Raw genomic sequence first — 25,538 nt, 5'->3', positions numbered from 1 at the left:
TGGCTTCTCAAACAATTACATTTATACCCTCTCCATTTCTGCAGGTTGAGCTGTTGCAAAGGCTGTTCACTAGCCACATCTCATTGCAGTGCTGGGAGCAGGCATGCAAGCCTCACAATGATTGTGTGTCGCAGGCTCTGCCCTTGATAGTTGCTATACAAACTGACACTGATTTTGGCTGATGACAACATAGTAGCTCCCACTGGTTCCCAGCACCTTCCTATTTGCCATAAGAATAAAAAAGGAAAATGGCAATGGGTAGGTTTTCATGATCCATCCTGAATTCAACATTTCAGCTCAGGCAAATTGAGAAGCATCCTTGGTTAACTGCAGCAGTCCCATGGAATATGATGAATGGCTTAGCCCAATTCATTCACAGCTTTCCACTCTTTTTAGTTCCTCCTACAGAGGCATTTGAAAATACTCTCAAGGGCACAGTATTGGCCCTCTTAAATCCCTTACTCTCTACTGTTCACCTCTCTCAAACAGGCCATGTACAGCTATCACAGGGAGCTAGGTAACGCCTTGGCCTTCCCGCTGCCCTGAGGCAGGAGGGAGCCATACAGCTGAGAAGAGCAATCTCAAAGGTGAGATCAAATGGGAGCAGAAAGGTCTCCTAGAAGCCTACAGCACTGAGTTCAAGGTCCTGGTCCAACAGAGTTTATGCTCTTGGTATGGCAAAGTCACGTCCCTTGTTCCTCAACTTCCATCTGAAAAATCAGCGTCATCCCAAGTATCATCCTTTGTAGTAAGGAAAGAGATTAATGGTTGTGAACTGCTCCAGTGTCACAGTGAATGGGTGGCATATACTGGAGACAGGTAGGTCATGTCTTGAAATTGTCACCCGCAGCTCTTATGTTGCCTCTGCCATCAGAAACTCAAGCCCTTGCATTGGCAGCTACCTTTTATTTAGGCTTATTTCATATGAACTCTATTACATAGTTATTCTCACTTCCCATTGCCATTACTCTACCAGTAGCACCTCTTTTGGATATTTAATGAAAGGAAATACTAAATAAACCTAAATAAAAGGTAGCTGCCAATGCAAGGGCCTAAGATTCTGATGGCAGAGGCAACATAAAAGCTGTGGGTGACTATTTCAAGACAGGACAAATGTACCTATCAGCACCACCAACGTGGTATGAACACAGGCTCCAGCTCCTCTCTCCTGTGGGTCCACAGACAAGGGTTCTCAGCAGACCTCTGGGTGGCAAGAGGCCATCTCTGCCATCAGATTTGCCATCACACACGACAGGCATTGCATACAGTCAGTGCCCACATACGAAGCACACCATGTTAACCTGCAAAAACGCTCTGCTTTGCCATGGGGGACTAATATTCATTAGTGATTCCTTGAATTGTTCCTCTGCAGTGAAGGTCCTGCTCTGTAACCTCCTAACAAGAATGTGCTGACAAGATGCGAAGCCCATGCTGATTAATTTCATTTGTTTAACAAGTTTCCAAAGGTGAGTATCAAATAAAAATGTTCTGCCTTAATAATCAGAGACATGTTTTGACTTGGTTGGCACACATGTTTAGAGGAAGAAGTTTGGATAGCTGTAAATAACTGTCTTTTCAGACATAATAAGTGATAGGGAGTTACCACTCTCAGAACTATGAAGTCTCCCAAGTGTATCTACTTCCATTATTTACATCCCAGGATTAGTGTCTCCAACTCAGAATGATTTCACTACCAGTCTCATTAAAAGAATATTCAAAGCAAAAATATTACTCTGAAGTAATTGATTTTCTTATCAGAAAAAACACAGTACTTCTTACAGCTTTGGGACTAATAGACCAGGGTAAGTGACCCCCATAATTCAGAGCACAAAGATGACAGTTGCCTGAACTGACAGCTCAACTGTAGTACAAGAAAATATGGACTGCTTCTTTTTATTGGAAGGCAATAAGAACAATCATTTCAGTGTCTGAAACCTTTGTTCTCTCTGGCTATATTTATACATACATTATTAAATGTAGGGTATTTCTAAAGGCATTTCAGAAGTCCAACAACTATAGAATTAAGGTTGGAAAAGACCTCTAAGATCATTCAGTCCAACCAACACCCTCACATCTACTAACCGATGTCCTGAAGTGCCATGTCTATACACTTTTTGAATACCTTGGGGATGGTGACTCCACCACTTCCCTGGGCAGCCTCATCCAATGCTTTATTACTCTTTCAGTAAAGAAAATTTTTCCTAATATTAAATCTAAACGTTCCCTGGCACAACTTGAGGTTTTTTCCTATCATCCTGTCGTTTGTTACTTGGTAGATCAACACCCACCTTGCTGTACTTTCAGGATAAATGAATCCCAGGGCCATGCCCAACATGTTTACAAATTCATACAGTCAGACAAGAACAAGAATCACTGGCACAAAAGCACAGCTCTGTGATTAGTTGCCATTTACTGCAGTATTTACATTATTACTCTCTGCTAAGTATATATTCAATATACTAAGAACATGTGTGTGAGCACAACAGAGAGATTACATGTGTGCAGACCTACAAAAGTAATCTTTCTAGTGGCGCTGCACACATCAGGTTTTGGATAGATTTCTTTTTACTAAAACGTGAGAGAAAACTCATCTTCTAGTGCAATGCAGCGGTGTACCTGAGTCCCCACAGCTCAACATATGCTGGGCTGTCTGTATTCTACACTGAAAAATCCCCATTCCAAAGAATTATTTCATTTTCACTTTTGCATCTGCCTGAGACAATAGCTAGCTAACCTTCCTCCCCTCTGCTGGGGCCAAGGGGAACTCCATCGTCACTCAAGTCTAGAACACTACAGCTACTGTGTTATCCAAGATGATTACTCCTACTAGCAATCCTTCTTCTCCCTGCAGGCCAGTACAAAGAGTACCTCTATCCACACACATTAACTCTTCTTGGATTTGATTCTCAGTCAAGAACATTCCTCCCAATGATTACCTGGGCACATGTACGGCAAAGTCTGATAAAATCACCTTCCTAGTCCCAGCTAGCTTAGTATTTGCCTCTCTATTTTAGACATGCTACACCACAAGCATTTTGTTTCTAGCAGGTGCAATATTTCTAAAGAGAACAAATGAAATGACCAACACAGAATTCTTGAAAAACATTACGCTGCAATGAACTACAATAAATCAACAAGATTAACTAAAGCACTCCACCATCCCAATAGCCCTAAAGTCAGTGTGATTCAGGCATGTGCCATGGGTGAAGCATTGATCCATGTGGGGAGAATGCTCCATTTTTCTCAAACTAAACTGCCAGAAGGATCATTCAGCATCTTGATGTAATACCTTTGCGGCCAACGCCTGTCTTCAGAAGAGCTCTGAGCAACCTGCAGCTCCCATGGATATCAGCATGTGCTCCCCTGCTCCTCCAGAAAACACCCTGCATCCATCAGGTTCTCCTGTTGTTTTGACTTCAGGGAACCATATTGAAGAGCAATGGGTTTTGGATGAGAGGCAGAGAAAGGCCAAAATGCCAACTACTGCGTAAAATCTATAATGTCATGCTGTGTTGAATTCCCTGCCTGCCCTTACAGTGCTTTTCCAAAAATTCTTCACTAGCAAATGTGGATTTTTTTTCTGTTTGCAAAAATTATTTTGCACTTACAGGAGGCATAAAAAGAATTAAAAGAAATAAAGGACCTATTAAGCACCAAATACGTAGTTTATTTTGCAAGTTATTTATATAAGAGACAGTATAAATGGTTTCTTGTCAAACATGAAACATAATGCTAGAAATTGCAGTTTATTGATGTAATGCAGTGTTATACAAGCACTGTGACTGATCTCACACTACTATAAAAGCACTGAGGCACGCTGTGATGATTACTCAGTGAAAACAAATAATTACGACATCTCCATTAAAAATAGCATTGTACAAATCTTTATTTTTTAATCACCTCAGCACTGCAGTTAGTTTGCTCTTCAGCCCCAATTTAAATATTGTCAAGGTTTAGCCCCACCCGGCCAAACTCAGCGGCTAAATCTGTGCAGTTGAGCCTCCAAAATCCCTTTCCCTGGGATTCTGACACCCTGCAGGGGAAGGAGGGTGTCTAATTTACCTCAAACTACAACAAATACACAGAAGTAATTCTGCGGAGTGTACAATGAAGTTTACATCCTGAAAACCCCAAATTCTGTCTTCTTTGTAGGTGCATTTAATGCAGCGCTGAGACTGAGGCCCAAAACCAGTCTCGTGTCAGCTGGATCAATAATTCCATCATCCCATAACCTAGGGGTGAAAAAAAGAACAATAATAATTAAAGAGAAATGAAAATATACAGCAGGTATTCATGTATATTATATACATGAAACTGGAAATAGTTTTACTAAACAGAGTAGACTAAAGAGCTACATTCTACTTGAACTCATGGAGTTAATTCACCTTAGCCATCAGTGCAACAGACTGCTGTGTATTACTCCGTGGAATTTTCTTCTAGAACAAAGTAAAAATTTCAGATAAATGAAGAATGTCAGGTGTACCTATTTTAAATGAGATACTTCACACTTATTTTTAGTATGAAGTCACCACCTTAGAGAAAAAAGACTGTTTTTTAATATTTGCATGAAAAATGACCTTTTGTCAATGATCTGTCTTTTTCTATTAAGAATAACAGTATTTGAAGGACTATTTCACATTATTATTTAAGTTAGTTCAACTGGCAGCAGAGGATGGTACAAGGGTTCTTTTCACCACTAAAGGAAGCAGAGTAAATTTCAAGTATTTCCAGTATTATTTGAACTGTCTTTTCTGAAGTTCATTTCTGTAAGGTAAAACTGTAAAGTAATACCCTTAACCCAGCTCTGAAAGGCCATTAAATTCTGAATGAGTAATTACCAAATAGCTAAGTTCCCCAAATCACAAATACAAGTAAATAGTCTCCTTGATTTATACAAAAATTACAGTCCTTCTGGCATCAGGTCTCAATGACAGCTCCATCCTACCCAACATAAACCCACAGACTCATAGATTAACCAGGTTGGAAGAGACCCACCGGATCATTGAGTCCAACCATTCCTATCAAACACTAAACCGTGCCCCTTAGCACCTCGTCCACCCGTGCCTTAAACACCTCCAGGGAAGGTGACTCAACCTCCTCCCTGGGCAGCCTCTGCCAGTGCCCAATGACCCCTTCTGTGAAAAATGTTTTCCTAATGTTCAGCCTAAATCTCCCCTGGCGGAGCTTGAGGCGATTTCCTCTCGTCCTGTCCCCTGTCACTTGGAAGAAGAGGCCAGCACCCTCCTCTCTACAACCTCCTTTCAGGTAGTTGTAGAGAGCAATGAGGTCTCCCCTCAGCCTCCTCTTCCCCAGGCTAAACAACCCAGCTCTCTCAGCCGCTCCTCATAAGGCCTGTTCTCCAGCCCCCTCACCAGCTTCGTTGCTCTTCTCTGGACTCGCTCCAGAGCCTCAACATCCTTCTTGTGGTGAGGGGCCCAGAACTGAACACAGGATTCGAGGAGCGGTCTCACCAGTGCTGAGTACAGAGGGAGAATAACCTCCCTGGACCTGCTGGTCACACCGTTTCTGATCCAAGCTAAGATGCCATTGGCCTTCTTGGCCACCTGGGCACACTGCTGGCTCATGTTCAGTCGCTGTCAACCAACACCCCCAGGTCCCTCTCCTCCAGGCAGCCTTCTAGACAGACTTCTCCTAGTCTGTAGCACTGCATAGGGTTGTTGTGCCCCAAGTGCAGGACCCGGCATTTGGCCTTGTTAAACCTCCTGCCATTGGACTCTGCCCAGCAGTCCAGCCTGTTCAGATCCCTTTGCAGAGCCTCCCTACCCTCCAGCAGATCGACACTTCCACCCAGCTTAGTGTCGTCCACAAACTTGCCAAGGGTGCACTCGATGCCTTCATCCAGGTCACTGATAAAGACACTGAACAGGGCTGGACCCAGCACTGAGCCCTGGAAACCACGTGAAAGCTCCTAGCAGGCCACAAAACTACTACCTCCCCAGCAAAATAATTCAAACACGATACTACACTGCTCATTGCAACCCAGTCTTGCTTAAATAAGCATGTGTTTTAATTGGGGTCTGCAAAACAAATGCACAGTATCTTTGGTTAAGACAGTAATGCTCCTCCTCCTCTCATCATTCCCTTGGCAGACTTATTTTGCATTCTTCTTTGAAATTACTGCAATATTGGCTAGTGTTTAATCTTTTGTCTGAAAAATTTAATACAAGAAACAGTCATGAATAGGTAGCTAAGACTGACTCTACCAAGAGAACTCATAGTCATTCCTTTCTAACCGAAGTTTCCAGCTACAAAAAAAAAAAAAAAAATCTATTAAAGAGAAAACAATGTATTATGCATTTTTATCTCAATACTAAATGTGCCAACTTCAATCCCAAAAGAAAGAGCACTGCGAACAGTACATAAATACATGCTGATAAACTCAAGGCAGCAGCAGACACTTCGGATTGTTTTCCATCTTTGCTTTATTTTGCCACTTGCTATTCATCAAATCAGATAAAAATATTAAGAGACTGACAATGTGTGCTTTTTATTTTACAGCAAACCCATGTATCTATCCTAGGATGCATAAAGTGCAATTGTAATAAAAGACACCTGTAACGATGAGGCATGAGGGTTCAGACTCAATTTAGGAGCCTGTTCTCCAGATGGCAGAAAGAGAAGAAAAAACACATCCAATTCAGAAAGAACATTCAACTATAAATTTATCTTATCGTGGTGCAGCTCTGTAGGTAGAGGAAACTGTTACCCTAAATGGGGCACAAGAGCAAAAGAGAAGAGTTTGGAGCAGGGAAGACTTTGCTGTTAATGGGGCAAAATTATGATGTTTCCTTTTTTTAGACTGAAAATAAAAACTTGATTAAAGAAATTTTACTTCACAGTAGCTGTGGCACTCACTGACCTCGCTGACAGGTCCCAGCAGCACAGGAAGAAGGGGAAGATGGGAAAAAAGATCTTCTTTGAAGGGAAGGAAATTATGCTATAAACCCAAATTTTTTATTTATGAAACACACTGAAACTGAATGAAGGCGTTCACATTTCTTAAAAGCGTGTAAAAAATCTATTAAGGGCCAGGGAGAGGGCAGGGATGACTGAACCAAGAATCATCACCTACTTACTGCGCTACTTTCCAAACTGCAGCTTCATAGTCACTACTACTGTAGTAAACACTTCCAAACAAGAAGCACGTTTTAATGGCAGATTCGGGTTTTTTGTAACAACACAATTAACTTATACCTGCTATCACAAAGATTTTATGTTGCATGGAAGTCAACCTCCTTTCATGTGGTCACCTCTGGCTTCTGCTTCTCTTCGTTTAAGAAAACTGCATTCTCTACTTGAATGCAACATTAATAATTAAACTGGCTATTAAAATCCCACTGCTAGAACGCAAGTTGTAACTATACTCATAAAATATTTGCAACTAAGACACCATATGTAAAAGAAATTAAGTCTCCAAAAGTAGCATATAATTAGTTAGGATGCAAATGGCTGAAATCCTTTTAGAAACCAGTAAGCATATTAATACAACTCTTTAAAGAAGGTGCTGCCTATTCACTCCTGTTAATTAAGACTGCTCACTGTGATAGGTTCTAATCAAATAATTGATTAAAGTTTGATTAGAAAATACAACTGCAGGGAAAGTATTGACATCCTGTACACATAACAAGTTATAATTTATAAGCAGAGTAAATAGGGAAAGTTGCTTGTATTTTAAGATCATTAGGGCATTTTCCTTCCCTCTCATTCTTGCTAAAAACTTGATTCAAAGCCTAATGAAGTCAACTGGAAGGGTCAAACCAACCTCAGTGGATATTAGGGGTAAGGCAGCTTGGTCCCATATCTTAGCAAGAGGACAGTGTGAGGGAGCCTTCAACACAGCTGCACCCGAGCAGCTACACAGGCAGCAGTCTTTCTGTCTCAGAAAGACTTTCCTCTCAGTAATGCAAATCATTCTTTCCTCTCAGTAAGGCAGAGCTGTTTGTTGGAGTTTTCTCGATGGTGTTGCTGGTGGAGGGATCCAGGTAGCAGCTGGCAAAACAAAGTCTGTCTTGATTTAGTTTCAGTACAGCACCCTGACATTTGATTGATGGTCAACTGTTTTATGTTTGGTTTTGTTTTCTTTTAACAATGCTTGGGACCTGACACACACCATCCTTTAGAACCAAGGGAACAGACTGCTACTACCCCCTGGCTTGCCAAATAACAGCTGCTGAAGCTGGCTGAAAAATGGATTGGCTCAAAGGTACAAGGTGGCTATATTCCTCCTTCAGTTATGTTACCTGCTGCAAAAACTGTAATTCTGCTTCATCTCACTGTTTCTGCTTGGGCAGCCTATTCCACAGTAATGAAAAGTTTTGAGTCCTGAGTCCAAGATCTTGCTTAGGAACTTGCAATAAATGAAGGAACAAGGCACACGTGATAATACTGGCAGGAAGGCATGAAATCAGGTGAGAAAACATATGAAAACCTACTGATACACTCAATTATCTCTACAAGACAGCAGAGAGCAATTAAGAGCTCCTAGACTATTCAGACTGTACCTACATGGATTGAAGGGAGAGAAAACAGCATGGACTGTCTCCACCTGAGCCAGTTACACACTGTTCTCACAAGCACTCCTCAGTGAAGAGACATTTCACTTTCACTGCTTTTAGCCAGATGAACCTCAGCAGGAGTTCAGCTCTGACATTTGACTTGTCTCATCTGGGCTTACTGGCTCACGTGCAGCGTCACATGAACCCAACCATACGCAAGCCAGAACCAAACAAGTTCTCAGCCAGCTCACATCTGTGCATGTTAAGTTTCCCTTCCAAGCTAGCAGCACAATAAGTACGTAACTAGCCTGCTTCTTAAAATGAAGAACAAGACACCTAGCATTAAAAGCACTTCCTAATCCGTAAGCCAGGCAAACTTAGACTATTTACTCAGGTGCCTTCTGGATTTGCAACCTAACTTCGCAAAATGGCTAGATATTCTGGAAGTATAAACTGGTAAAAACTGCTCAGCAGAGAGCATAAAGCTGGCGTTAAATACTAAAGTTTCATGTCTAGAAATCACTGGGCATCACTAAAACTGCAGAATCTGACTTTTTTTAAACTTTAATCTTACATGTAAAACTACTTTCTTACAAATTAGTAACTTACTGTTGTAAACACCGACAAAGGTCTGTTGGTTTTGGGGAGCGAACTAGTTTTTATATTACTAATACACTAAATCCAATTATTTTCAATCATGAGTACAAAGGGACTATGATTGTGTTTCTACTGCCTGTATAAAAAAAGGAACTGGAAAAAACCCCAAACCATTCACCTTCTCCTCCATGGTAGGGATTAATTTTAAATACAGGCGGTTTGACTCATTTTTTTAATGTTGTTATATCAATGGAAAATTCTTCTGCTTAAAATCTAGTCATAAAAAGATGACAGGTATGTGTTTTCATTTCTCCCTCTTGCCTCAGGGCACAAGCTTTTCTGACACAGGTACTATGCTTGATTTTCAAGAGACGATAGAAGAGTTTTCAACAGCTGACACTATCTCTCCATTTAGGGAAAGCCTTATGAAATTTAAGTCAATTAAAAAGATGAAAAAATACCAACCAACCAACCAAATCAAAACCTATGTGCCACCAGAAAGTGCATGTCAATAACCATTCAAGATTTCATGGAAGTATCCTCATTGGTGTGTGTAAAAACACAAAAGCTGTAGCTTAGTAGCAGTGGAGGTTGTATATGCATAAAACTTCAAGAAGCTGAGAATATGTATAACTCTCTGGAACGCTACCATGGTCAAGGGGACGTTTGGGGTGTCTTGAGGAGGGTTTTGGGGGTCTTGGGGGGGTTGAGAGGGTCCTGGGGGTGTTGAGAGGGTTCGGGGCGGGGTGGGGCTGGGGGAAGGGTTCTGTGGTGCAATGAGAGGGTCCTGGTGGGCTTGGGGCGGGGGCAGCGGGGAATTAGGGTGTCTTGATGGGCTTTGGCGGGGGTCTTACGGAGATTGAGAGGGACCTGGAGAGCATTTGGGGAGTTCTTAGATGATTGAAGGGGTCCGTGGAGGATTTGGGGGGGTCCTGGGGGGATTTTGGAGGGTCTTAGGGGGATTGAGAGGGTCCTGGAGGGGGTTTGAGGGGGTCTTACGGGGATTGAGAGTGTCCTGGGGGCAGGGTTGAGGCTGCCTTCTAAGGGCTGAGAGGGATCTGGGGCGGTTGGGGGAGTTTTGGGGATCTTGGAGGACTTTGCGGGGGGTGGGGGGGAATTAAGGTGTCTTAAGGGGCTTTGGAGGGGGTCTTAGGGAGATTGTGAGGGACCTGAAGGGGATTTGGGGAGCTCTTAGGGGGACTGAAGGAGTCCGTGGAGGATCTGGGGGGGTCCTGGGGGGATTCAGAGGGTCCTGGAGGGTTTAGGGGGATCCTGGCGGGATTTGGGGGGGGTGTCTTAGGGGGATTGAGAGGGTCCTGGAGGGGGCTTGAGGGGGTCTAAGAGGGATTGAGAAGGTCTGGTTTTTTTTGGGGGGGGGTCCTTGGGGGATTTTTAGGGGTCTTGGGGATTTGAAAGGGGTCCTTGGGGTATTTCGGGGGGTCCTGGAGGGGATTTGAAACGGTCCTTGGGGAGTTTTTCGGGGGTTACTGGATGGATTTTGGGGGGGTCTTAGGGGGATTGACAGGGTTCTAGAGGGTATTTTGGAGGGGTCGTGGGGGGTTGACAGGGTCCTGGTTTGTTGGGGGGGTGTCTTCTAGGGTTTGAGAGGGAGCTGGCCGGGGCGGGGCGTTGAGGGAGTTTTGAGGATCCTGGAGGACTTTGGAGGGGGCAGGTAAATTAGGGTGTCTTGAAGGGCTTTGAAGGGGGTCTTAGTGAGATTGAGAGGGACCTGGAGGGCATTTGGGGGGCTCTTAGGGGGATTCAGAGCGTCCTGGGGGTGGGGTTGAGGGCGTCTTCTAAGGGTTGAGAGGGATCTGGGGGAGTTTGGGGGAGTTTTGGGGATCCTGGAGGACTTTGCGGGGGGTAGGGGGAGAATTAGGGTGTCTTGAGGGGCTTTGGAGGGGGTCTTAGTGAGATTGAGAGGGACGTGGAGGGGATTCTGGAAGCTCTTAGGGGGATTGAGGGGTCTGTGGTGGATCTGGGGGGGTACTGGGTGGATTTGGGGGGGTCTTAGGCGGATTGAGAAGGTCCTGGAGGGGGGCTTAAGGGGTTCTTAGTGGGATCGAGAAGGTCCTGGGTGGCGGGTGGTTGAGGGGGTCTTCTAAGGGTTTAGAGGGATCTGGGGGGGTTTGGGGGAGTTTTGGGGATCCTGGAGAACTTTGCAGGGGGGCGGTGGGGGAATTAGGGGTCTTGAGGGGCTTTGGAGGGGATGTTAGGGAGATTGAGAGGGACCTAGAGGGGATTTGGGGAGCTCTTAGGGGGACTGAGAGGGTCCTGGTGGGGACTTGTGGGGGTCTTAGGGGGACTGAGGGGGTCTGGGTGGGTTTTGCAGGGTTTCTGGGGGGATTTGGGGGATCTTACGGGGACTGAGAGGGTCCTGTGTGGGGTCTGAGGGGGTATTATATGGGTGTAGAGGGTCCGGGGGGTTTGGGTGTCCTGGGGGGATTTGGGGGGTCTTAGGGGTATTGAGAGGGTCCTGGGTGTGTTTGGGGGGGTCTTGGTGGAGTTGAGAGGGTCATGGGGGGTGTTGAGTGATCATGCGGAGGTTTGGGGTGTCTTGAGGGGGGTTTTGGGGGTCTTGAGGGGGTTGACAGGGTCCTTGGTGTATTGATAGGGTCCTGGGTGGAGGACGGATGTTATTGTTATGACCTGTGATTACAGTAAGTTTCAGAAAAGTCATTTATACGTTACCTTGCACTGGAATAATAAGGGTTTCCTTCTTCCTCAAACCTCCTAATGATTGGCTCCTTCAAAGCTGCTTCATCTGCTTCAGATAACTAAAAAACATGTAAAAACCCAAAACCAGATAAGATATTCTTTAATATTTTCTACCACAATGACAGCAGAGTTTTATACACAGCATCAAACAAAGAAACTGCCTACAGATCTCCAGAAAGTTTTACCCCCTTATTTCAAACAATTATCAATTTAGCATATTTGACAACAAAATTAAAATAACACTTTTCAAAATGGGTGGGTAGGAAGAGTAAAAGCATACTTAACTGATTATATGAATAACTGGAGATTAGCATCTGAAAAATTACTGAAGCTACTGTACTAAACAAACCCTGCTCCAAGGTGCTTTTGGCAAGATTTTTTAATAAAACCAAGTCTGTGCTATTCTAACACTGGTTTTTTTAATATAATCCAGAGTGGTCACCACTGCAATTCAGAAAATTTTCAAGCTTATAACACATTTTACTGACATTAACTACAACTATTTTTCTCAAACTTGTTTCTTTGTACCATCATGCCCATCTCAGGCATTAGGAAATTTATTAAATTAAGACACAGAGAGAGATGAGGATGAATATATTCTACCCACAATGAGCCCAGCAAATTGTAGAAAAATGATATAATGTGTACGTACTGCTTCATTTCTCTGAATAACTATTCATGGTAAATACAATTTTAAGACATCAGAATAAAATCAGTACATATAGGACCAAGGCACCAGTATAAACATAAAAGCATATAATTTAAAAGCACAGCAGAAGAGAGTGTACAGAGAAGTTAGAAAAGATTATTAAACAAAATACCAGTGATTTTAAATTAAAATTATGAAATGAGTCAAAACCTTTTCCAATCCTTTACAGACTTCTGCTGTTCTAAGTTTCGTATTTCTTAGTCACTGAAGAATTTGAACACAAGCTTTCCATAAAAGTGTCTACTTCAAAAATAATTGAAAAGACACATTGTTCTCACATAATCCCAAACCAGGGAGGATCCCTGGCTGCTCATCTTGGGAAGAACTAATCATCTGACGCACAAAATACAAAAAGATGAGGGTATGACAAATACTCCTCTTTTTAAGCAAAGAGAAAGAATGTCACGAACAATCTTCACATTTAGAAGATGTAAACAATAACATTTCACAAATGCTTCATGACTGTCAGTGCACTAGGTGGTACTAGGAGAACGACAGGTCACTGGTGTCTCACCCTGTAACATCCCTTCCTAGCTCATAAAGTGAGTGACTTTGATGAAAGAGTAAATGACAATGATATTACAGCAAATGAAAGAAAAAAGATGTACCTGTTTTCCCTCCCTTGCTTTTTGGTCCTTAGCTATTGTAGCTAGAACAGTTGCAGCTTGTTCCCCTCCCATCACTGATATGCGAGCATTTGGCCACATATAAAGAAATCTTGGACTGAAAAAATACGTATTGTATATTAAAATAAGACACTGTATTATTTCCTAATAAGGAAATAATTCTCAATCAGCTAAGAATCCATTTCTGTGCATGACAATCTTACAATGTATTGGGTTTTCAAGAATGCTATTTAAGGTACTTCAATGTTTGCAGCATTATGTTTTAAAATCTGAAATGACTATTCACTCTATTCAAGCACCTTAAAAAAATTATTTCTGCCTTGAGTCTCTTGATTTCTCTCTTGAGAAGAATTCCAACCCTGCAGGAATTTTTCTTTTAAAAATATCACCAACAATTTCAGTATCATCAGGGACCTTGAAAAATGGAAAACATTTATGTGAGTCATGTCCAAAGGGTCAAAAAAAGAAGTCCTTTGGGGTTCTGCAGACATTACTCACAAAACAAGGCTTGTTAAAGTGAACAAGGAGTTTTTCACAAGCTGGTACTCCTCATATGAATGAAGAATAAAGGACCACCCCACACAACCTTATGATTGTTTAGGACAGTACGGTTTTTTCCTCCAGGAGGTAAAATGAGACAAAAGCATGTCAGCAAGTTCGCATGTTGGAAGATCTCCTCCATCACCTAACTCAAGGTTAATCATGAGTCTGTCAATATTTGCAAGTTTACTTATGACATATTCACTGAGAATTGTTTTGTTTTCCAAAAAGCACAACTTCTGCAGAATTTAGATTGTTTTTTTCAAAATGGTTCTTTAAGGTTACGTTCTCTTAAGTTAATCTTATTCCCTGTCATCATCTGAAGTAACACTTACCTATAGGCTCTTCCACACATCCCATAGTTTCCTGCTCCATAAGAGCCACCAATAATCACTGTTATTTTAGGCACGCTGGCACAAGCTACAGCAGTTACCATTTTAGCACCATCTTTTGCTATCCCTCCAGCTTCATATTCTCTACCAACCATGAAACCTAAGAATTACAACATAAAAAAAGGCTTACTAACTTTGAATACTATTAGACTGTGATCTACGTCATCCTATGCAAAAATAAAACCCCAACCAAACAATAAGGCAAGGCCGACTTCAGAGCCACAATAGTTAACAGCAAAGCCTGTAACATACTGAAACTTCAAAACACTGAGATTATTCACCTGTAATATTCTGTAGAAACACAAGGGGAATATTTCTTTGGCAACACAGCTGGATAAAATGTGTACCCTGTGGAGAAGAAATAAGAAAAAAAAAAAAAAAGGAAGCCATTAAAATTTGGATCAGTGAAGCAATTGCTACCAGCATTCTCAAGCCTGTGACAAGTCTCCTTCCACTAAAGTCCATGGGAGTAGTCACATCACGGAGTGCTGTACTACTACTGCTTCATCCAAAGTCAACTGCAAAACATGCATTCCTTCTACTAGAATTAAGTGCCAAATTTGTGAGAACAAAAGTAAAGCAGAAATAAAATCCTTCAAAAGCATTACTCCTGATACTGAAATGCTCAATTGTTTTGACTTAGCCAGTAGGTAAAGTGCAGACAGCTTCACAGTGTCACCTTACACAGTTTTGTAAGACAGTGTCATGATAATGAAAGCAGTCAGAAAAAAAATATCTAGCTGTTTCCTGCACAAAAGAAAATCATTCTCTGAAACTAGGAAAGGCCCACAATACATTATTTGCTCATGGCTCCACTGATTGCTGTAACCTCTCCTCATTTTCCAGGAAAAGACCATTTAAAGACCATTTTCCTAGCAAAGATGCAAATAGTAGATTCCAAGCTTCCGTTTCAGCTAGAAATAATTGAAGTCAACAAAGTTACTTATGCACTGGTGGTAAAGGTAAAAAAAGGTATGTAGCACAGCAACTGAAAAAAAACTCTAGCAGTTTCACAATACAAACCCAGCAAAATTTATGGAAAGAAGACAAAAAAATCATAAAGCATAACCTTTAGCTAACTTTTCCAGAGAATTACTTGAAAAGCATAGTGTTGATCATGTGAAAAATGTGTCACCACTCACGACTAAAAGTGGAAAAAAAAAAAAAAGGAATATTATTAGACTATGAAATCATAGAAACAACATCATCTACAAAGGTCTCTCTAGAAGTGAAATTGACCATCTCCTCCTACTGTACTGATACGCCAGCAAAAGTCAGCAAGGAAGATTCCTTATGTTTTTTTCACTGATGTGAAAAAAGCTGCAGCACTAAATTATCAGAAAAATACTGAATGTATTAGGAATACTCAAAATTATTTTTAACTTCGAAGTAACTGCATTAAAAAAATCCTAGCTGAAAACAATGCTGTGTTCCACATTGAAAGTATTCCTTCGGCACATGAAACTCAATTTTGTGTATTATTTTATTACAGCAATAAATCAAGTAAAATTACTTTCTCCAAATCTCTCACCAGGGTTTCCTTTTTTTCCTATAGATTTTCAATACTGATTTTCTCACCATTAGTTTCAGGGCCCTGCTAGAACAAAACTACCATACATAGTTGCTATTACATAACATTCAACTGACAGCAATTCCTTGAAAAAAGAAAGAACTAATGGAACAACATACAACAAGGTAAGTAACCACTCTGTCATACCCAGAAACTATCACAACCAGGCCCCCAGGCCCAATCTGTAAAGCACTGTTAATGGTAATGCAATCACAATATTCCATCAAGGATGTCCTTTACATCACTAATTATGTATTTTAGTTCACAAATTTAATGGAACTGCACATTTTCACTCATTAGTCAGAGCCAGGAGTTGCCACAGCAAAGCATTAAAATTAAATCTCTGTTAAACCAGTGAAGTGAGTACTGGAATCCAGGTTTGAAATTTTCCAGTTATTAAAAAACCAATGACATGATTTATTGTAGTAATTCACAATTTAGAGGATAGGAATTACAGTTAATAGGGTATTCTATGCAATCAGCATGGACCTTTCTTGTAATAGTGGTAACTTTCACAATACATAGCAACTGGGTTGTTCAAGTGCTGTTTTTCTAACTGTATTTTCCTATTGACCTATTTACTTCACATCAGAAAAAAACCTACAGAACGCTGTTTCCAGAACAGGGCCAATTATATTTACAGCTTATTAAACTATTTCATGTTTACATGAAAAACATGGAGGAGTCCACTTCCATTACTTAGAAAAGTTCCTCATTTAAAGACCAAGTTGTCCACCACAAGTTTTGTTTCTCAATGTCAAAGCAGCAAATGATCTACTTATTTACCTTTTTTGCTGACTCTGAGAAAAGAACGCCATTGTTTCCAATAATTCCTACTGGATAACCAAATATCCTTGCAAACCCTGAAGGAGAAAGATAAATTTGTAAATATTTACATATGTTTATTTTACCATAGCACCTATAGGTAACCCTTTCTCTTGGTTACAGAAACTGCTATTCTTTTGAAGAAAAACATCATTAAAAATATCAGTAGGTGAGCCAAAGAGAAGAATTCCAAGTATAAAACCTGTGAGAACACATGCAGAAAAATCATATTTCTAGATACCTGTAATTAAAGTATCCCCATACAAGGCTTTGAATTCATCAAATTTACTTCCATCTACAATTCTAGCAATGACCTAAGAAAAAAAATGGAAAATTAAAATGAAATTCTTAATCCTACATAAATTTTTTTAGAAATAGAGACCATGCTAATATGTAACTTAAAACAAATGCTTTCTGTTTAAAGAACATTATGCAGCCCACTGCTCCCATGAACAATATGGATGGCAGGTAAAGCCTCTTTATTTTTTGAAGTGTGATTTATGCACACGTTTATAAAAAAAATGGAGTATCAAGATTACGGATATTATACCCAAACAATTTAAATTATACAGGAACAAAGCTTTCCTGATTAGTTAAATTTAAAAAAAAACACCAGTACCTCTGGTTATTGTAACCATTAATCAACAGGCTCACATTTATAAAGACAAAAACGTATACAGCCATGAGTCACTTCCTTAGAAATAAGTTTATTTTCGGCTTTGCTTAAGTCTGTGACAAACGAAAATAAAGGTGTATTCTGAGGTTCCTCTGAGATGCAAAGTCATTTTACATAAATACAGAGCCATTGCTACTGAGACATTTGTCAGAAGATACTTATTTTGACTTTAAATTCAACCTATTACAGTTTTCAAGAGTGTAGTATGAGACTGAAAAAATGGGTTCACTTTTTTCACTCTTAATACAAAGCAAATCCAAGTAATTTCTGATGAAATATTTTAAGAAAGGCACATCCTAGGACTCATTCTAAAAAAATACTTAGTTGGTAGTGGAAAACACTCTGATGATGAGATCTACTGAAAATACGAGAAAAGATGTGGTCTTGGATGAAGGTACTGAGGCAAGTAACTACACTAGGCCTGCAGCAGAGTACAACAGTCTCCGTTACTGATTGGAAGAGAGCTGAATTGTTTGGGATCCTCACATTCTATACATTTTTGAATACTTATGCTTTACTTTCACAGGTTTAACAGGAAAAGAAAGCCATCACATCACTCAGCAAGTCTATAGAATGCTTTGCCAATACAAAGTTGCCTGCTATCTGGCATCTTTTTCAGAATGTTATCAGGCTCTCAACTTTGCTTATTCTTCTTAAAAGTATAACCAAAAAGCACTGTATTTCCAATATGTCATTGCCATTGCAATGGATCCATTGGACAAAAATATAAAAAAAAATGTTAAAAGATTTTATGACATTTAATTATTCGATATATAACCCACATTAGATTTCTGTAGACAAACTATGTTATAAAGACTGTTTTTCTGCAAGAAAACTGAGTGCATGTATGCATGATCATGTGGGTCTTGAATTCATATTCATACCTCTTTGACATCAAAGTTTCTTTTGAGCTGGTCGCCAACTATTCCATATATTTCATCAGCAGGAAATAAAGGCTCTTCTGATGGTTCTATAGTCACCTGTCACGATTTAACAAAACAATTTACACAACAAAGAAATTATTAGTCCACATTATAACTTAAAAAACCAAACCAACATTTGCCAGCTGCTTTGAGCACAGTCTTCTCTTCACCAACCACATCAAAATGTCTGCACTTGCTCGTTCTCATTGCATGAAGATCAAGTTTCTTAAACTGAAAGCTGAAAACACTTTCTCAGCTACTGTTACCTTTATCTTTGCTTCTGTGTATACCTCCACACATGCTCCACTTCTTTCATGTTATCAAAAATTAAGTACGTCCACCTCCCATTTGCTTATTCTCCCCCATGCTCTATTAGGCTGAGCTCTAATCTTCAACTCACCCTCTCGCAACTCCTGCCAAAGCAAGTTAAGGCAACTCCCTCCCCATATGCTAAGCACAACGCTTTCTATAAGGAAATTTTAAGTCGATACAATGACATTATTTAGGTCTATCCCCTCAGGTTTGTACTTTTCGTAATGATTATAGAAAATATTTCTTCAAAAACATGCTTTAGCAGATATCTAATTTTAAGTCCACAGGAATGACCACGTGCATTCAAAATTGAATTAAGCACCTTGCAAGACAGGATTAATCTTAGAAGTACAATTCTGTTACTCTGATGCACTATTCTAGTTGCTGCAATCTTGCATGTAATCCAAATGATTTTGTGGGGAATAATGCAGCAGGAGTGTAATGGCATAACTGAAACATTGGAGAAAACTTTAGGAACAAGGACCATAATTTCCATTTTCAAAGTATCTAAAAGAGATAAAAACTGTGTTGTATAGATCAGCTGAAGAAAAGCATTCCCAATTGTAAACACACTATTTTCAGATTCTATGTACTTACATCTACTTTCTTTTGGATATTTAAACTTCTTACAGCTTTCCTTGCTAGATGAAGTGCATGATTGTCATCCAAAGCATAATGATCAGTTACACCAGATTTTCTGTATATAAATAGTAATAGCAATATGAAGACTTAAAAAAAAATCTGATGATGAAGATTTGAGGCTTTAAAACCTTCTAAGTCATTAAGAGTTTTATATTTCTTTCTAAAATACAGATGCTACAATACAGCTCTCCCTGTTTTGTTATTAAATTCCTTACAAAATAAAACCCAACCTTGAAGTTTTCTTTGAAATTGTACATTTAAGTTAGCAGGCATGACATAAAATAGAAACTCTAGGAAGTAAAATATCTAAATGACAATATAAAAGATGACAAGTATTGTTAAAATGGAAATCAAAACTAACGTTTTCTTTATTCAAATATGCTCATAAAAAAATTATGAACTGCCTTTAAAAAGAATTTTTCAGTAAATTGAAGTAAAAATTAAGCATTTAGTGTACACTAATACTTATTGCAGAGTGGTATCTAACTTTGTTTACTATTCTTTTCATTTTAGAACCAGAAAGCATGTAGAATTTGTTTTGATAACAAGTATTCTCTTACAAAACACACAACTATTTTCACCTTGTTTGTGGTAAGTTCTAACTGAGAGTAAGACACAGTTCACAAAATATATCATTTTTTTCATGTGCACTATTCTGTTAATACTCAGAACTAAACAGTATAGAATAGTCTTCCATATTATGCATGATGCTGCAGTACATTGGACAGAATAAGTATTTTAAAGTAGTAAATGAAGGGGACAAGATTCTAACTAGAGTAACATAAGGTAACTGTGCTACCTTAAGGATATAATTATTCATCAATACCTGGTAAGGACATAGAAAATCTTAATTTCCAAAATCTAAATATAGTTTAAAAAAAGTCTACACAGAAATTAAAAAATAAGATTATGTGAAAATAAAATGAAAATAACATCAAAATAGCATAACACAAAATAAAATACACTCTACTAAAGTCTAAAGGATGGAAGAAATTAATTCTGGGAAAATATCTCTTTAAACCTGCAGTGAAGATCTGCCCCTCCAAGATCCTCTGCTGATACCTCTTCACCTGTTGCTGCTTTAACCTACCACAAGAAAATGAAAACGAGCTTTAGAGTTGACACTTGCCTTTCATTAGTAATTATATGGGCTTAGTTATAGTAATAAGGTATACTGAAAAATGCTTCATTAATAATAATTTCACAGCTACTTTCCCTCAGAACGTTTAAAATGTGACAACAGAGTCTAGTTAAAATTACTTAATTTCTCTGACTTTGTATCCTTATTCTAGCATGAACATGTAAATTTTATTGAGAAGGATCCTTCACCTACTGTTTTATTATTGTGGCAAATACTTGTGTGAACATACTTATATACCCTTTAGATTTATGAACATTCATTTCACAAACTTTTTTTTTGGGCCTTAACAAGCAATTTCAAATGTGATATTTTCCTGCACTGTTTCAAACTAACTCAATTGAAACTTAGCATTGTTCAGCTTTGCTTCATCTACACAAACTCTTCAGTAAATTTAAACATCTTTAAATATTAACCATAAAACAACCTTTAGCAGCTTTGATTTCCTAAGTCTCCCATTAAACACATAACAATTTAGTAAAAATAATTTTCTCAGAAAAAGGATATTAATGGCATAAAACTGTTTGGATCAAGTATTCATAAGAATAGCTGAAACGCACAAGCTATATTCTAGATCTGTCAAATCTTAGGTAGAAAAGGATAATTAGAGAGTCAGTGAACTCCTTAAAAAAGCAGTATTATTTACTGTGCGGTAAAAAAAACCCTTCTGAATGCAGTTCCACTCTACCGTAATTGCTTTGAAAAAGATTCCTTATAAGCCAGCAAAATCATTATTTGTTATGCACAGACAGTATAGAGGTAATGCAAGAAACAAGGGAAAGAAAACTATGATCACTCTCAAAACAGATTTCAGTTTCCAAGTTTCATGCCTAAAATGGAAGCACACTAAGTATACAAACATATATATATGCACACACACTTCCAAACTGTCAAACTTATAAAATTAAGTATAATCTTGCTATGTTGGCACAATTTTTGCAAATGGCTACCTGTGTAATATGAAGATGTTGCATTCAGAAACTAATTAATGAGTTTCTGTCAAAGACACAATTAACTTGAGTCTTCACTAAAAAACAAATGGAAGAACATGACTTTAGGATAAATTAAGAAAGACTTCTTCACAGAAAGGTTTATCAAGCACTGGAAGAATCTGCCCAAGGAAGTGCGTGAGTCACCATCCCTGCAAGTATTTAAAGGTTGTGGAGCTTAGGGACATGGTTTTGTGGTGGCCTGAGCAGTGTTAGATTTAGGGATGAACTGCCAAGGATGAGAATGTAGATTCCTCAGCTTGGGGGGAATGCAGAAGAATGGCCCTACCTATATCACTACCACTTTGACAATTCTTCTCTTACTATTGAGATCAATCTGTCTATGCAGTCATTATTCCATGTCTTTCTAAAAAGAAGGCCAAGAAAACTTGCACTTTAGACTACCTACAGTTCACTTTTTTTTTAACATACACATCACCAGACTAATTATAACTAACTTCAGGGATTCTCTTTCACTTCCTTAGGATATCTTCCTTAGGTAGGTGAGTGATGAAATCCAATATATTTTTCTTCATATAGGAAAGACATTTTTGGGAACACGGTATACACAATAACATCTACAATATCTGCTACAACACAAAATGGAAGTTTCTATGGGAGTCCAAAGTAATTTTGATGCTCAGAGAAAGGCAAGCAAAATAGTTTCAGCGAGAATATGAAAAGCTCTACCAAACAGAAAATTTGACAGGTGGCAATATTAAAGTTTGATCTATACACACAAAGATAAGCATCATTACATCTGCAGGTTGCTAAGGAATAAATTAAATTGGTGGATAGCTGTGAAATCTTCCTCTGCAAGTGGTGGAAAGGTTTTGGGTTTTTTAGCTTTACAGCATCCTTGCAGTCACTGACTTACCTAGCAAAGTTTCCCTTTTGAGACGTGACTCAGGCCATGTTTTTTCAGCTGCCTATCATGGCAAGAGTCTCCTATGCTAAATCTCAGCCACACACGTATGATCTAATTTCCCTTGCAAAGTTAAATGATTACCACTCTCTTAGAACAAGAGCGGCTGGTTCCCTTTTTTCAGATTCCTAGCCAGGTTCTTGGGTAGTACTGAGCCTTAGCTGTCTTACTTTGTACCTGCTTAATGCTGAGCTTCAATGAAACTGGCTTTAAGTAAGCTCTCCAGGACACATTACTCAGTGCACCAAAGGGGTGTGATGACACTTTCCAGCTCCAAGAAGTATCACTCAAGGTCCACAGCACGCCCCGACACTTTTGCCATGTCAGAAAAGCTAAGTTTGCCGAGGTCCTTCAGATTTACTAGCTAAATTTACTGCAACAGATTACTCTGAACTTGAGCAAGCCCTAGAGGCATTACCACCACTTTAGATGCCAGCGGCTCTAAGTTAATATGCTGTGCTGGACTCAGAAAGGGTTTGTACTTAAGACAGCTCAGATATTCCTGCAACCAGGGTCTGTTTTTTTAACACAATAACCAAACTAACAACAGTCTGATGTAAAAGTTCATTTCTTTCACTGTACTAATTTCCTTATCTCAATGAAAAGATGTATGAATCACTCAATGTTGCTCACTCCACTAATATTTTCATTCATATTTATGCTGCTTTTCACTAAGGAAATCCTAATATCTAACTTATAGTGATAAATGTACAGAAAATTGCTTATGTTTGAGCGAGGATTTGTCTCTGTTTACCCATAAGCAACAAACTGAAAGAGACTAAAACAAGACAAAAAGGAACAGAGACCTAAGTAAGATGCTAGAAATAATTACTGCCAAAGGAATTCCAACAAAGAAACTCTAGAATTCTAAGTTCTAATAAGCCGTAAATAATTTAGCATTAACTAACATAGTTCCTATTAATTACTTCATCTGCTTTTGATGATTACTTTGTTCATCTTATAAACTTGGAAAGTCTCCACTGACATACTAAAATACTTCAAGCTAAACACATACTTTACTATGGCAGACAACAAAGTTACCTTGTACTTATAGCGGGATGTGTGTGTGTCCCTGCTCCTTACAGTATGTCAGTAACATTCTGAATTTAAGATATTCTGGAGCAGTAATTAGCACTTACCAGCCACAGAAAAGCATGTTTGCATAAATAAGACTTTTTTTTTTTTCATAAGCTGCATGAAAATTCAAAATCCATCCATACACTGGACTCAGGAAAAAAAAAAAGGTATAAAATGCTAAATCCACTTTTAACATTCAGGTGACACAGTGGGGGGAAAAAAAAGACAAGCATAAAGTAAAGAAAAAGAATTAAATGCAAAAACATACTGTGGAAACGAAGGTCACTGCTATACAAGTAAATGCTAAATGACATCACAGGTAAAGTTCTTCATGCTTTTAAGGAAATTAACACAATCATGCTTTAGGAATTGGTCAAGAACAAAATTTGTCAGTGGTTGTCTTTCTGTAGTTTATGGGACCTGCTGTATTTCCCAGTATCTTAAATGGTAGAAAGAAGCGACTTCCAGCAGACTCCCCCTCCTCCTTAACTACAGGAACTGAGAGGAGCAGTATCTTCATTAACAATGTTGTTACAAAGCAATTTCTCCTTTTAGGCCTCCTCAAGTTAGAAGGACTTCAGAGAGACATTCTATTTGCACTTGGCTTTGTCACAGGAAGCAAGCTTAAAAGTTCCCCAAAGACTATAACAAAAAGAGCCAAAGCACTGCCTCAGACCAGTTCATTCAATAAAGAAATATCTGTTTATTTCAAAAAAGCAAGTTGAGGCAGTGAGACTTCACAGTGACTGTAACACTTGCACTGGGTGCTGCCCTGTTAGCTCTAAAACTTATGAAACATCTACTACTGGAAATTCCTGCCTTCTTGTAAAGCTTGTGTTAAGCAAAATAATCTTTGTTAGCAAAGGTTATTATTTGTATCAGAATAAAACTGAGCCTACCCTAGAACATACATTAGTATAGCTGTTTTTACAAAAATAAACCCCACTCAAGCACTCCCTTTCCTGTTGGAGTGAAGTCTTTAAGATGACTTATGCTGCAATATTTTCCATAGTCACAAATTCCACCATGAGTTCCACCATAAAGCAAGATCTAATTAACAGTATTTCGTCAGGTCAGCTTCCTTTCAAACTATTTCCTTACTAAGAAAGTAAAGAATTGCTGAAAAACCCTAACCTAGGGGCATCTCCTTTGTAAACTGACACAAAATATAGCTGATTGTCTGGCTTCTGAAGTTCCCTGATCTTGACTCCTAGATATAATGTACGTGCTTGTAATTTTTTCTAATGTTAAGTCAAACCTAGAGTCTACATAATTGAATACAGAAAGCAATTTTATCATTTAAAATGTGCACAGAAACCTAAAGCAGTAATATAAAAACACCTTAACAGTCTGATTCATATGTACAACTAACACATCAAATACATTTAATTTACGATATAAACATTCAGATGTACTTTAAAAATGCCAACTAATCTAGACAATATCCGGACATATCTCACCAACAAAGGTCTCAGTAACTTAAGCTGTACAATGGTCAGTAGCACAAATATTTTTGGGTGTCATTTTACCAGAAATTTCTCTATCCTTACCAGTGGTGGCCCTCCCAAGAATATTGTTCCCTGTTTGCCAACAATAATACTTTCATCAGCCATCGCAGGTACGTATGCTCCTCCTGCTGTACAGGATCCCATTACTACTGCTATCTATTGGGAAAACAAAAAACACAAGTTAATCACTTGTCCACCCTTCAAAACCAGGAAAAGCACATGGTATTGTATACTTCAGTGATTGTAATACAGGTTCTGGGACAGCACTGCAAGATTATTTCTGCCTGACAAACTTTTTATTTATGTTTTAGATTTCTTAAAAAAAATAGGTAATCTACCTAGCTTTCAACACACTATGACCTTCAGGCCACCCTGCAAGAAAATTAATGAATGAAGCACCATATGCTATGTTTTTGGAATATTTGAAGAGGAGCATGTTCCACTATAAAATTTAGTTTTACCAATGAATGGTAAAAGGTTGAAATCTAGAGGTTGCTCCTGGTATTTATACTTAAGCTAGAGCCCTAGTTGTTGCCTATTGGCATAATTTCACAAATGTTAATATCCTCCGAAGAAAATTCCGCCGATCTACTAGTATGTAACTTCAGTTCTTCAAAGGATCAACTAATTAACTCCTTCCCTTCAAGGCGTTTTGAGTACCTCGTTATAAGCTTCAGCACAGATAACGTCTGCTTCATCTTTATGCCTACTTTTGAGATGAATATCTATCCAATGAACAGTGTACACCCAAAACATTTCGGTGACACTTCTACAAAACCAACTTGACACAAGACATGACGAATACTGTAGCATGACATGATCATGAAAGTGAACTTCTCTCACTTAACTTCTCCT

The 25,538-nt window shown here is 39.0% G+C and overlaps 1 protein-coding gene across 2 annotated transcripts in view; it reads right to left on the bottom strand.

Moving 5' to 3' along the window:
* Positions 1–3,730: 3,730 nt before the first annotated feature.
* MCCC2 (methylcrotonyl-CoA carboxylase subunit 2) overlaps positions 3,731–25,538 on the bottom strand; it is a 37,458-nt gene continuing 15,650 nt past the window's right edge. The window contains exons 7-17 of one of the 2 annotated variants that reach the window (XM_069880556.1): positions 24,726–24,839; positions 20,068–20,132; positions 19,002–19,101; positions 18,054–18,149; positions 16,735–16,807; positions 16,455–16,531; positions 14,380–14,446; positions 14,042–14,198; positions 13,149–13,263; positions 11,805–11,890; positions 3,731–4,232 (exon numbers count right to left, since the gene is read on the bottom strand). In XM_069880556.1, the coding sequence (XP_069736657.1) occupies positions 4,115–4,232; positions 11,805–11,890; positions 13,149–13,263; positions 14,042–14,198; positions 14,380–14,446; positions 16,455–16,531; positions 16,735–16,807; positions 18,054–18,149; positions 19,002–19,101; positions 20,068–20,132; positions 24,726–24,839 (1,068 nt within the window). In that variant the 3' untranslated portion in view covers positions 3,731–4,114. Of the gene's footprint in view, positions 4,233–4,378; positions 4,437–11,804; positions 11,891–13,148; positions 13,264–14,041; positions 14,199–14,379; positions 14,447–16,454; positions 16,532–16,734; positions 16,808–18,053; positions 18,150–19,001; positions 19,102–20,067; positions 20,133–24,725; positions 24,840–25,538 lie in introns of those variants that run through there. The other variant, XM_069880557.1, reaches the window with a different exon arrangement.

Source organism: Phaenicophaeus curvirostris, chromosome Z (genome assembly GCF_032191515.1).
Source record: "Phaenicophaeus curvirostris isolate KB17595 chromosome Z, BPBGC_Pcur_1.0, whole genome shotgun sequence".
Taxonomy (NCBI): Eukaryota; Metazoa; Chordata; class Aves; order Cuculiformes; family Cuculidae; genus Phaenicophaeus; species Phaenicophaeus curvirostris.
This window is presented reverse-complemented; position numbering and strand designations above follow the sequence as displayed.